The sequence below is a fragment of the Beta vulgaris genome, chromosome 9 (assembly GCF_026745355.1).
Source record: "Beta vulgaris subsp. vulgaris cultivar EL10 chromosome 9, EL10.2, whole genome shotgun sequence".
Classification (NCBI taxonomy): Eukaryota; Viridiplantae; Streptophyta; class Magnoliopsida; order Caryophyllales; family Amaranthaceae; genus Beta; species Beta vulgaris.
The window spans coordinates 39,976,308-39,989,815 of NC_079210.1; the positions used below are offsets into that span (position 1 = coordinate 39,976,308).

A 13,508-nucleotide genomic window follows, 5' to 3' on the forward strand; every position below is an offset into this window, starting at 1 on the left:
TCAATCCTATGTTTGGTTCGTCTGCATTCACATAAAAGCATGGTTATTCTAAGGGTATCACCTGATTAAAAAAATTAGTCTTTTCATGCACGGTCGAGTCTGTCCTAAAAAAAGTGCATCTAGGAAAGGGGTCATTGTAGAGTAAGAATTGTCATGCATGTTACCTTCTCCTTGTTATCCAATTAATCTTCCTTATCAATTCTACCTTATCACATTCAATTTCAAAAAAGAAAAACTTACATTCTTCAAAATCAATCCTACATCAATATTTATTCTACCTTTTTCGAAAACATTCACGAATCATCATCATACAAGACATTTATAAAAAATATTTTCAAGATTTATCATCTTTTTCTAAAAAAATATAAAAAAAGGGGTTTCTTTCAAAAACGAAATTTCGAAAATTCTAATCCTAATCCAAACATCTTCAATCAACCAAATCCAATCCACTTGCATTCATTTTAGTCCCATATGCATTATAGTCCATTTTGCGTTCATATTAGGCCTATCTAAATTTGAGTGCATGCATTTATTAACATTAGAGTCGATCATCTTAGGCTCATATAAGTCTAGCTCATGTCAAAATCTAGGCCCATTTGCATCTTTATGTGAAGTCCAATCCAAGTCTATTCCTAGTCCATTCCAATTCCAAATCTTAGGTCCATTTAGACCCAATTCATTTCGTAGGTCTAGTTTGCATTATATGAAAACCCTAATCAAGTTTTTGGACTATCAATTGATCCGCTTTGATACAATGTCAGATTTCATCATTTTATTATGAACGTAGCTTTGAAGAAATAAATGTAGAGAGCAAATTAAAGAGAGATGAAGATTTCTGTGTTTATTATTTCTGAATGAATTGAATCATTACAAGAAGCATAGTATATATACGAGGAAGAATTACAGCTCTTTATTACAATCAAAATATAAATTAAGAAAGTTTCAGCTGGAAGCTAACTAACTCACTCCAACTTGCTTGTGACCAACTTGTTGCTGACTAGGACTTGTAGAGCTTGCTGACTGTATACCAATAATATAGTTTTACCTTACATACTGATTAGTAGCATGAACACCATTTTATTTTGGAAAGATACTGAGGAAGTAGTTGATATATCATCTGAAATGTTTACAGATGTATGAGAAGTTGGCGACAATGGCGAGACAAAGTTGGGCTTCAAGGTTGGATCTCATGGGAAGAGATAGCATTAAATTCAGATTCTTTCTTTGGGAGATAATGCTGGTTATCCATAAGTATAGAATAGTGCTTTGAAATCTCAATTTGATTTGTGTTTGGGCCCCTGGTCTGGCCCAATAAACATCAAAAGGCACTTCATTCAAGGCTTAGGTCTTATGAGTTAAAGGAGGGTCACCAGCTTTTAGGGAACAAAGCACTTTACCTTAAGAAGGTGGAGGCTTCCCTAGGTATTGGGATGTTCCCCAAAAGGGTTTCCTGTCTGGAAAATACCCAGCACTATAAATATCAACCATCCCATCAATGAACATGTATTCAATTCTCACCTAACAAAACCAGAGCATCTCTCTCTAGACTTGCTTACTTTCTCTCTCTACCTCAATCTCAACTGACTTGAGCGTCGGAGGGGCTTTCCCGGGAACACCCTGGGGCTAGTTTTTCCTTGTTTTGCAGGATTGGCAGTCACGAAACTCGGGATTCTAACCTAATGGATTTGACTCTCAACCTAAACACATTACTCTTTTGACTAGTTTCTAGGCAGAAACAGTTTGGCGCTGTCTGTGGGGACACTACATCTCAAAGTCACGAACTGAGAGCAACATGGCACCCTAAAGGAAAACCACCTGAGGCACACTATCTCGCCAACCCACACCTCTCCAATCTCAACAACCCAATGTCTTGGTCGAATCCCTAGCCATAGATGACGAGGGATCGACCCCTCGCAACGACGAACACTCCGTGCCCCGAGATGACCCCGTGCCAGTCACAATGGCAGACATCGAAAGGATAGGCCGACAATTGAATGATAACATACAAAGGAATTTGCAGGAACTAATAGCCGGGATCCCTTAGCTCAATCAAGGGATACCCCGAGAGTTGGCCCGTGGAGAGCCTCGAGGTAGGGATGATCCCCAAACTCACGATCCTAACCGGGACGGGCAGCGAGTGGGGGGAGAAAGGTCCCGACAAGCTAACTCTCAGAGGACTCCGAACGTGGATGCCAGGCGCATCATAGAGGAGAGTCGCAGGCGTAGGGCGGATCAGGATGCTCGAAACCTCTTAAATAAGAAGAGAGAGGAGAGAGAAAAGACACTCCAGGAAGAGCAAGCTCACTCTCGGACCCCAGAAACTAATATTCTTTTACACTATTCAACTTCAGGTACATTTGGTATTTTTGTTCCATATTAATTCGGATGCCTTGTCTTCATTTTATGCTTCTCAAAATGTCCTTTTACTCTCTTGTTTCCCTTTAGGGGTCTTCCTTTTGTCTTTATCACCTCAGGATTTTCAACTGTCTCTCTTCGTAGTTTTTTGTCTTCGATTTCTTGTTGTTTTTGTTCATCGGTCTTGAAAACTTCTTTTAACTGATTTGTATAATTCCTTCAATGACTTGTCACATAATTTTCTTGCATCCTCACTCGATTGACATATTGACACTTGGTTGTAGAAATTCTTGGTTATTGCATGTCTCCATGGTGTCCATAACAGTGCATTTGTGTTTTGGTCCTTGTCTGCTGTAATAACAGTTTCTTAGTCAATTCTTTCATTTGGCGATAAAAACTTTTCAGCTAGTTGATAAAGTGTTTCAGTTGGAGTCTTACTTTTTTCAGTTGGCTAACTAATGTTTTTCAGGTACTGTTCAGGTAATTTTTTCAGTTGGCTAACCACCCCCCCTCCAAACAAAAACCCCCAAACTCCCAAAACCCCCCACCCCCACCCCCAAAAACCCCCCTCCCACACACAAACAAAACCCCCAAAACCCCCAAATGATTTTCTATTAGTAACATTAACTTATCAGTTAGTTATACTAGTTTTTCAGTTGGAACCTTTCTTTTTTCAGTTGGCTAACTAAATTTTTCAGGTAGTTTAAAAATTGTTTCAGTTAGAGTCTTAATGTTTTCAGTTAGAGCTTTTCTATTAAGGTACTTATCAGGTAATTTTTTCAGTTGGCTAACCAAAATAACTAAACACCCCTCACCCACACCCCCCTATAAACAAAACCCACAAAAAACTCCTAACCCCCCAACAAAAAACCCTAACTTAATTTTCTGTTAGTTATATTTATTTTTTAGTTAGTTATATTAATTTTTCAGTTATCATTTGCTAATAAAAATAATTATTTCATTAGCCAATAAAAACTTTTCAGCTAATTGATTATGTGTTGCAGTTGGAGCCTTATCGTTTTTTCAGTTGGCTAACTAAAGTTTTCAGATAGTTGATAAATTATTTCAGGTGGTGTCTTAATTGTTTCAGTTAGTTACATTAATTTTTCAGCTAGTTATGTTGATTTATTTAACTAACCTTGAATATTCTCCTATACTGCTGACTTTGCAAGTCTTGTCCATCTCTTAAGGATATATTTTTCTGGGATTTGAAATATGCTGAACATGTGCATGACCCTTATGATGTGAAATCAAAGCATCCCTGTCTCTGTGAAGCATTGACATGAGCACACTAATTCTGTTGTAGCATCATCGTATGCTACCGTATGTGAATTGCTGAAATCTTCTTCTGGTGAGACTTCAAACAACTTCAGCTAATTAATTTAGATATTCAAACTTTTAACCATTATAGAAACATCAAGCCAATAATATGGGTGCATCAAGTACCTATATTTTATCTTCTCATTATAGGTATATAAACCAATTTGCTTAATATAGATATAATTGGACCCATTTTCTTGATTCCGTTTACTGGAAAGAAGCGGAGGTCAATGGAAGTACTTGCCATATACGAATGCAGGAAGGAGATGTTTTTAATATAGATATAGTTGGACCCATTTTCTTGAACGTGTTCTTGAAGTCTTCATTGGTCTTAAAGGATCCGAAGTGGCTTACAAAGTTCTTCTCTATATGCCAAAGGCAAAGCCTATGTCTTGAATTTGGGAAAACCTGTTTTAAGATAGTAAATAATATGCTTCAAATCATTTTAATTTGAATGCTTATAAATCTAACTGAAAGAGTAGATCTTTGAAATGAAACAATAAGACATGCAACTGAAATGATAACAATAAATCACAAATTGACAGCTTTGTATTCAGTTGTGTGAGTTTATGTTATTTATACCTTTTCAATTGCATTGCCCATGGCCTTATCTTGATCAGTGAAAATTGTCTTTGGCTCTTGTTGGCACATTGCTCTCTTGAATGTTTCTAGAAGTCATTCAAAGCTCTCTTCCTTTTCATTAGTTATGAAAGCGCATGCAAACATTGTTGTTTTCCAATGGCAGTTTATGCCAACAAATGGTGCACATATCAGTCCATACTTGTTTGTCATATAAGTGGTGTCGAATATCATAACATCTGCATAGGCTCTGAAGTCCTCCAACATCATGGAATCGGCAAAAGTAGCTGACATGTTGTTATGTTCCCCAAATTTCAGCCTATAGAAGAATGCAGGATCATCATCCGCTCTTTGCTGAAGTATGCCCAACACACTCTGCATATCCTTTCCTTCAACCAATCTTGTTCTGTACCGTGTGATATAGTTTAGATGGTCCCTTTTTGTGTGGCCCACTACTTCCTTTGATCCAGGCTCATGACACAAAAAGCTGTATGCATGCATTGGCTTTATGCCAGATTCAACCATTGATTCTATTAGCTGGCCTTTTTGTTTAGTTATCCTCCTTTCTGATTTAGATGATGTAGTTTCTTGTTGTATTACGAACTATGGTTGTGCTGTAACTCATGAGCCACAACAACAAAGTCTTCCCCAGGTTTTTCTTGCTTAAATCTGACCATGGCTTTGCATGTTGTTCTTGTTTCATTGACCACCCTTTCCTTTCTTTCCTTGGTTGGCTCCTCAACATTTGGTATTTGAACATGATCTTTTCTGTGTCTCGTTCTTTTGGTTCTCTTATTCTGTTTGTTGATTTTGAGGCTCCTTCATTCGAGCAAACCAAGTAGAATTCGTATGTAGAATTATCAATTCTCCTCTTCCTTAGAGTTTGTTTCCTAATACTAAATCTTAATGCTCTTGAATGAGCTTGATATAAGTTGTAACCATCTTTGAGATCTGTAACATGTCTCCCTATTAAACTGCTTTTGATATTCTCGTCATTGATGTACTTGAGATATTCATGTTCACTTGTTGAGTTCATTGACAAAAAATAAGAATACTAACTGAAAGAACAGACGCACTAATTGAAAAATAAACAAGGGCAGCTGAAAATAATAAGATTTAGAAAATTTTTAGTCTAATTGGAATAGAATGAAATGAAAGAATCATTATACTAAATGAAATAATATGAAGACCAACTGAAAAATAAATAAATCTACCTGAAAAAAGAAGTGACCTGAGTATGGTCCATTTGTCTAATTGTAAATTTTGAGAAAGTAAATGAAACAATATGGAGAACAATTGAAATATCAATAAGTCTAACTGAAAATTATTAGTCTGATATGAATAGACTTTTGTAAATGAAAATTTTAGATATACTAACTGAAACAATGTAAATCCTAACTGAAAATTATTAGTCTAATTGGAATAGAATGAAATGAAAAAATTATTATACTAAATGAAATAATATGAAGACCAACTGAAAAATAAATAAGTCTAACTGAAAAAAGAAGTGACCTTAACTGAAAAAAGAAGTGGACGTGAAATTATTAGTCTGATTCGAATAGACTTTTGTAAATGAAAATTTTAGACACACTAACTGAAAAAATGTAAATGCTAACTGAAAATGAGTAAATGCAAGTGAAAATTATTTTGTTGTACCTGTTTATTTGTCGTCTTTTCCAGCTGATTCTCCATGTAATTTCATTCTTTTTTTCCTGATCTGCTATTTGTGTCAAACATTTTTTAATATGAATTAATTTCTTTTGAATTTATAAGTTGACTTATTGTGTGAAACTTGCTGATTAATGTGAGATCAGTGTTACCTTTCTCATTGGTTAGTTCATTTTTTAATGAACTTTTGATTTGGGAGTTCGAATCTTCGGTTGACATTTGTGGTTTAACTAGATTGAAAAAATTGAATGTCGAAATGAGATTTACTTGCAGGGAGGAAGTGGATGAGTATGATGAGTTCCCGTTGAACAATGGCGGATGAAGCTGTTGTTTTTGTTTTTTTTGGTCGTTATGAAACGCGCGCGTGGTTTTATGTTGTCCGACGAGAATGTTGTGTCAGACGAGTCCGACACAATACGTTCTGTATGAAATATTACCTAATTCACTATAACTCAAATCAAATAAATTATCGAGTAACAATGATCCCAAACGAAATATAAGTCGTATCAAACTTATTGCAAACACAATCTTTCCACAAAATGTAATGTTAGTTCCCCTAAATATATCACGCACCAAACCCATGTCACTCAGAAATACTCCATTAATCCTCGATTAATCCTCGTTCTGACACAATATTAGAGGATGTAAAGGGAAGAAATAAGTTGAACTATACCTTGAATAATTTATCTAGCGCTAAGAGTCTCGGATTAATCTAGCACGGGATCTCGCTGCTCGGTCAGTGAGTCGGGGTCCAGGGGCGAAACGCCATGGTGGGAGTTAGGAGGCAAAACCCCTGAACTTTCTAGTATATATTATTTAATATGTTGGGTTTGTTTAGTTTCGGGTTTAGGCCCCTAAACTTTCCTTTGCCTCTATTGTTTTCTGTAATCTGTACTCTCTTCTAAACCTAATAAAACGGTTTCTCCCCTGCCTGTGGATGTAGCTAACACATATTTAATGAACTACGTTAATTCTTGTCTCGATTGTTCATTGTTATTTGTTTCGTTAATTGCATCTGACACAACAAAGCAATAATTATTTCCTCTTCTCCGTCGCATCCAAAATCTGTTATCCAAGCACATTGTTAGGCAGGGAAAAATACAAGTAGCACCAAAAAAGTGAGGATGTAAAAATCATTATAGATAATGCAAGTACAAGAGAAGAAACGTAAGCCTAATGATCACTTAATTAGGAAGTAAAAAAAAAAGTGCCGTATGGGAGAATATAACGACTGAAACGCTTAACAATTTTTCTTTTTAGGGGTAAAAAAAGCTTAAAATTTTAACACCTTACGAAATAGCAAAGCTTGCAAGGAAGATAAGAGTCGGGGAGGATATGGCTTGCAAGGAACACAATTTATGTTTCAAGTCACGCGATATTTTGCTTACATTAGTGATTAGACCAATCAAAAAGCCATATTGTTTTATTCCTGTTAACTGCAATATATCAGCCAAACACGCGAACTAGGCCGCGTTCGCGTTGATAAATAACGTTAAGTCTCAGCTTATAATCGTTATCATACAGCAAATTATACCAAAAGTTGATAATTTTTGTGTATAAGAAGATCAAAGTTGGAGTTTTTTCATAATACGGATGAGAAACAAGGTAGGATCATACAATATGCGCGGTTTGATCGAGCTTCTTCAACTCTGTAGATCGAAAACACAAAACGTATTGGTGAAAAATGCTGTTTTTGCTACATCTAGGCCAAGAATTGGAGATAATAATAATGGTTTATCCAAGATGCAATTAGCTGATCGAGCGAGATTTGTTCATGAAGATGATGCCGCTACTTCTGGTACAACGTAAGAGCTAACATGGATCAATGATAAAATGAATGTTATTCAATGTTGTTCATTCTGTTTGTTATATGATTACAAACGTAATTATGCAGGGGAAGTGATGGGATCCCAACGCCGGCTCGACCGCCATCTCCAACTCGTCCACCATCGCCAGCTGGCCGCGTCCCATGGTATGTTTCAATTAATGTTTGGTTGACGTTTCCACGAGTTGGGGTCTGTTCGGCAAAAATAGTTGTTGCGTTAGCTATTAGTTGCAGAAGTAGTTGTCACCTCTCATATATTAGCTGTTAGAGTTTGACTTTAAAAATATTTTTTACTATTTGGTAAATCTAGCGGTTAGTTTTAAAAAATAACAAATATACACTATTCAATCTTCAAAAGATACTTCAAAAGCTACCTCTATCCCAAAAGCTAATATTTGTAGCTTTTTCGAAACACTAGTTCAAACACCAAAATCTACTCCAAATTACTAATTCAACAAACACAACTTTTCACCATTATTAGAATTTTGCCTAAGTGAAAATATTGAAAGATACCTCAAAAGCCATTACTAAACACATCCTTGATCAACCTCATCATAGTGAACTTTTGTAGCAGTATATTCAAGTAAAACATAATAGTAAAACCACTAAAGCTTTTTTTTTTGACAGGAAAACCACTAAAGTTATTACTTCATTCCTTTTTAATTGCAATAGGTTAAAATTTTGTACTATATATACTCTCTATATACATACAAAGTTACACAATTAGGCCGTGCTTTGTTTATAATTATAAAAACAGATTTTTGATATGTCAAATGTTATCGGATAAATTACAAAAACAGTTTTTAACATATTATTTTAATGTGCAGGATAAAAATGGTTTTTGGCTCTGTGTTTTCTCTACTCCTAGCATTTTGGGCACCTAAATGGACAACTTTACTAAGAATAGGAGGTAAAGAAACATATGTTTTCTTGCAATTTTGTAGGAATCTTGTAAGACTTTCATTACTAAATTAGAAAGCGTGATGATTTTATAATTATTTTACCCTATATCTGTTGTGATCTCTATTGACACAATGATTTTAGTTATGTACAAAGAACGCATATTAAAAACAATGTATTTATGAAACACACATTAGGGGAGGCGGAAGTGGTGCTGAAAGAAGTGGAACAAACGGCGGAAATAGTGGAAAAAGTGGCAACTGTGGTGGAGAAGCTATCAGAAGACGTGGCCAATCATCTTCCAGATGATAACAAGTTTAAGAAAACTGTTTTGGTTGTTGAGCATATTTCCCAAGAGGCAGCTAAAGATGCATACATAGCCGAAAATTTAATACACAAGGTAAAGATGAACAAGTACTTTTACGATTTTTTTCGACCTTGGTAGGCATTAATTAATTATAGTTTATGGCAATAAATTGATAGGTTTTTCAAAAAAAAAAAGTTAATTAATAATCTAGAAAACAACTCGTCAAGAAGAATTTATACGCAATTGTGTGTGGAAAAATGTCTCATCTCGAGACACATGAATCCTTTCTTAACATGAGTCCTTTCAAAAAAAAATTGAGTGGCCTTGTGCGAGGGGGGATGGGGGTCTTGGGTTTTGTTGGGTTGTGGCCTGTGGGTGAGTGGCCTGTATGAGGACTACTCAAAGGAAATTCATCTTACCACAAGGTTCTCGAAAGGGGTCAAGAAAAGAATCTTATAAAAATGTACATGAGACTAGACTTCTTTGTAGTAAATATCTTTTGACTTAGTAGATCACATAACATTTGCAGGTGGAAGTGGTGAAGCAAGATCTTGAAGATGTAGGAGAAACAGTTGAGCCCATTAATGAAAAGATTGTACGTGATGTCAAGTCTAGTGAAGGTGTTAGCAACAATAATTTGTAGAATATGCTAACAAAGTAACAAGGGAATGTAATAGCAGCACGGGATAATAATTAAATGAAATCCCCGTTGCTCTTTAGACTTTGGACACAATGTTTATAATTGGTTGATAGTAATATTTTGCTATATCAACTGTATGATAAGTTAAATATTTTTTTTTTCCTTAGATAAATTATGGTTTTACTTTGATGGTAGCTAGCTCATATTTCTAGCGATTTTCTCAAGATAGAGCCTAACCACACATATATTAGAGGGCTTTAATTTCTAATGATTTTACCTAACTATTTATTCTTTCCTTTCGGGTATCTTTTATAACCCTAGCAACTTTTACATATTATAGCTCACACTTGTGTTGGTCTAATGTTGGTGCATTTAATTTGGTCTCAATCCTAATTAATCATAGGAGTATTATAGTGCCAAAAAATTTAAGAGAAAATATGATGTATATGAATATTCATACAATCAATAACACTACAAAAAATACTCGTTATCACCTCGAAGCACATTATTGATTATATCATATACAATAGAGTCAATACACCAAGGAGAAATAAATCTTACCAATAAATCATGAATAACTTGCAAATTGTCTCCTTCAACTATGACTCTACTAGTAATTTATGCACGCGATGCGTGCCTCACGTTTTTAGAACATAATTTATAACTTTTTTGGGCATAAACAAACGTAAAATTTGAACATTAGACATGTTTTTTGAGCTAGCTAATTTTGTTGATTAAGCAAACTCGTGTTTTATTATTTATACTTTCTTTAAGATTTTTTAAACGGTTTTTTCACCAAGTACCCCCGAGTTTTCAAAAAATTCACCTGGTACCCTCCAAGTTTTCAAAATTCACAAGGTACCCCCTAAGTTTCAAACTAATACATGGGGTACCCTTAAATGCCCTTAATGACTAACGGCGTCAACCGCCGTTAGTCATTAACCCCATTAAACCCTAATTAGGCCTAATTAACCTAACTAAATCCTAATTAGGCTTAATTAACATAACCCTAACCCTTAATTTCAAACCCTAACCCTAACCCCCACTACCACCCAACCACCGCCCCCTCCCCTCCACCCACCCCACCACCTGGAGCCACAACCCCCACCCCCACCCCCACCACAGCCCCCACCCTCCTCCCCCACTCCCCGCAACCACCGCAACCCCCTTCCTCAGCAGGCCCCTTCCAAGAATTCCGCAGCCCTCCTTTCCCTTTCCCGTCGCCACCCCCCAACCCCGTCGCCACCCCCTCCCCCAACCCCCGAAGAATTCCGCACCCCCCCCCCACCGCGACGCCCCTTCCCCACCCTCGCTTCATCTCATATTTGCGCCGCCCAGCAGTTCCCCCCACCCACTCGATTTTAGGGATGAAACACAAGTGACGCTGACGCCGAGCAGTTTGAGGGGGCGCTGAAGAGGTGGTGGGCGACTCGTTGGTGGGCGGCTTGTGCCGAGAAGAGAGCGAAGGAAAGGGAGTGCATAATTCGATGGTGTTGGGGGAGGGGGTGGCGACGGGGAAGGGGGAGGGGGAGGGGTGGGTAATTCAACGGGGGTGGGGACGTGGAAGGGGGTGGGTAATTCGACGGGGGTGACGGTGTAGGGGGAGGGGGCTGCCACTGGGTGGTGGGGGAGCTGTCAGGGGGGGGGGCTGACAGGGGTGGTGGGAGGGTGGGGGCTGGTGGTAGTGGGGTTAGGGTTAGGGTTTGAAATTAGGGGTTAAGGTTAGGTTAATTAGGCCTAATTAGGGTTTAGTTAAGTTAATTAGGCCTAATTAGGGTTTAATGGGGTTAATGACTAACGGCGGTTAACGCCGTTAGTCATTAAGGGCATTTAAGGGTACCCCGTGTATTAGTTTGAAACTTAGGGGTACCCTGTGAATTTTGAAAACTTGGAGGGTACCAGGTGAATTTTTTGAAAAGTCGGGGGTACATGGTGAAAAATCCGTTTTTTAAAATTAAAACTGATGAGCGATAAAAGAATGTTACTCAGATTTATTAAGTATTTCTCATATTTTTATCAACAAAGTTGTTGGAACACAAGGTGACACTCAAGAAGGGGGGGTTGAATTGAGTGGTGAAATCTAATCGATTTTCGCAAAATCTCTTTTATGGCTCAGTGCCTGGCACTGTGCCAAACACTCGTAAATCGCTGATTTGAGTTTTTGCGAATAATAAACTAAAAGTATGTAAGATTTGATATGCAAACACAGGATATAACGTGGTTCAATATCACCTCTGAGATCTACGTCCTCACGAAACAAAACTCTTTATTTCTTTGAACCCTAAAATATCACTCTTGATACAATAAGATTCCCCCACTACTAACCCTAGTAGTGTCAATCAACCCTTAACTCTAAGAATTGTAACTCTCTATAATAGTGAAATTACAGAAAGAAAGAATCTTCAATCGTGTGCTTCTTAGTCAAGCAATTAGAGGACAATTACAATCGTATAATAGTAACTTGAATCTGACTTGCTCAGTGCTATGCTCAGTGTCTTAGGAAATAGTTTTCAGCTCTTAATATTTCTGATTTTTCTCTCTGAAAACGTGAGATCTAAAAGTGAATTATAAAACCCTTTTATAGGACATGGTTTGGACGACCATCCTTCAAATTTATCTTTATCTTTTAATCCTTAATTTAAGGGATTTAATTCTCTTTTAGAAAAACAAACTTTATCTTTTTCTATCTTTATCTTTAATCTCAAAAAGATAAGTTTTCCATCTTAGATTTTCTTTTCAACTCAAATTCTGTTTTCATCAAAAAGTATTTTCCAAAATCTATTTTATAAAATCTGAATTTATAAAAATCTTTTATCTTAAAAACACGTATTTATGAAAACACGGTTTTTTGTAAAATCTTTTTCTAAAACACGTTTTTCCAAAATTCTTTTGTAAAACACGGTTTTATTAAATTCTTTTTCTAAAACTCGTTTTTATAAAATTATTTTCTAAAACATTTGTTATGAAAATATTTTACCTTATTTTGAAAACTAATTCCTTTTTATATAGACATATAATATTAATACAATTATTTATTTCCTTAACTCTAAGAAAATATTAATTATACTAATTTTATATTTCTATATTTAGCACATAGCATATCACCAAGTTTGAGCATATTTCATTTGAATACAAAGTAACTATTCTAAGGAACATATGATCTTAGACTTCATTCTTGATTCTTCTTTTCTTCAAAGTCTTCATTTATTAATTCCTTTATTCATGCATCTGTTGCAATTGTTACATACTTTCATACTATAACATATTATATTAGTTTTCATCATCAAAACATAACATGTACATGCACAACAAATTCCCCCTTTTTGATGATGACAAACCATAAATATAATATTGTTTGATAATCACTTGTTCCCCCTCAAAGTATGCATATGTTATTCTCTTTTGTTCCCCCTCAAAGTATGCATCATTAATCACATTATAGGGAAAGTAACATAATATCATTCACATACTTTTTCACAAGTAACTTGGTAACCAAGATAATTTCATTCAATAGTCTAAGTATTATGCCCGTCTTCCCCCTTTTGACATTATCAAAAAGGAGAGCATCAACATGTTTAGCAAGTCAAAGTGAAATATAGTCAGTAAAATAATTCAAGTAGCTCAAGCAATATGTACCATGGATGTTGGTGCTATGTCATAATCCAACTCACAATCCGAAGTCATTAAGCAAAAATATAATCCAACTCACAATCCGAATTTATGAAGCAAGAAATAATCCTGAAGGATCATGGTTAATAGCTAAGAATGTAAGATGGAGATAGTTAAAGCAAGCTTAAAGATTTGAAATGGCAATTGGCTCAACAAGTGCTTAAACCCTTGTTTTTTCAGATTTCCAACTTCCGCACATCAACATCATAAGACTTTCTTCACTGTGGCACTGTGCCACTGAACAA

The 13,508-nt window shown here is 36.1% G+C and overlaps 1 protein-coding gene across 1 annotated transcript; it reads left to right on the plus strand.

The window, feature by feature from the left end:
* The first annotated feature begins 7,111 nt into the window (after window positions 1–7,111).
* On the plus strand, window positions 7,112–9,783 carry LOC104903797 (uncharacterized). Its single transcript, XM_010691907.4, has 5 exons — window positions 7,112–7,727; window positions 7,817–7,894; window positions 8,575–8,657; window positions 8,845–9,047; window positions 9,484–9,783. The coding sequence occupies exons 1-5, from the start codon at window positions 7,516–7,518 to the stop codon at window positions 9,595–9,597; spliced, it is 690 nt and encodes a 229-aa protein (XP_010690209.2). The 5' UTR covers window positions 7,112–7,515; the 3' UTR covers window positions 9,598–9,783.
* The last annotated feature ends 3,725 nt before the right edge of the window (window positions 9,784–13,508 follow it).

Excerpts from the sequence above, each read along its gene's own strand:
- LOC104903797 (XM_010691907.4), top strand. The coding sequence starts at position 7,516 with ATGAGAAACAAGGTAGGATCATACAATATGCGCGGTTTGATCGAGCTT. Across the intron at positions 7,895-8,574 it reads CCAGCTGGCCGCGTCCCATG|GATAAAAATGGTTTTTGGCT; the intron begins GTATGTTTCAAT and ends TTTAATGTGCAG. Across the intron at positions 8,658-8,844 it reads AACTTTACTAAGAATAGGAG|GGGAGGCGGAAGTGGTGCTG; the intron begins GTAAAGAAACAT and ends AACACACATTAG.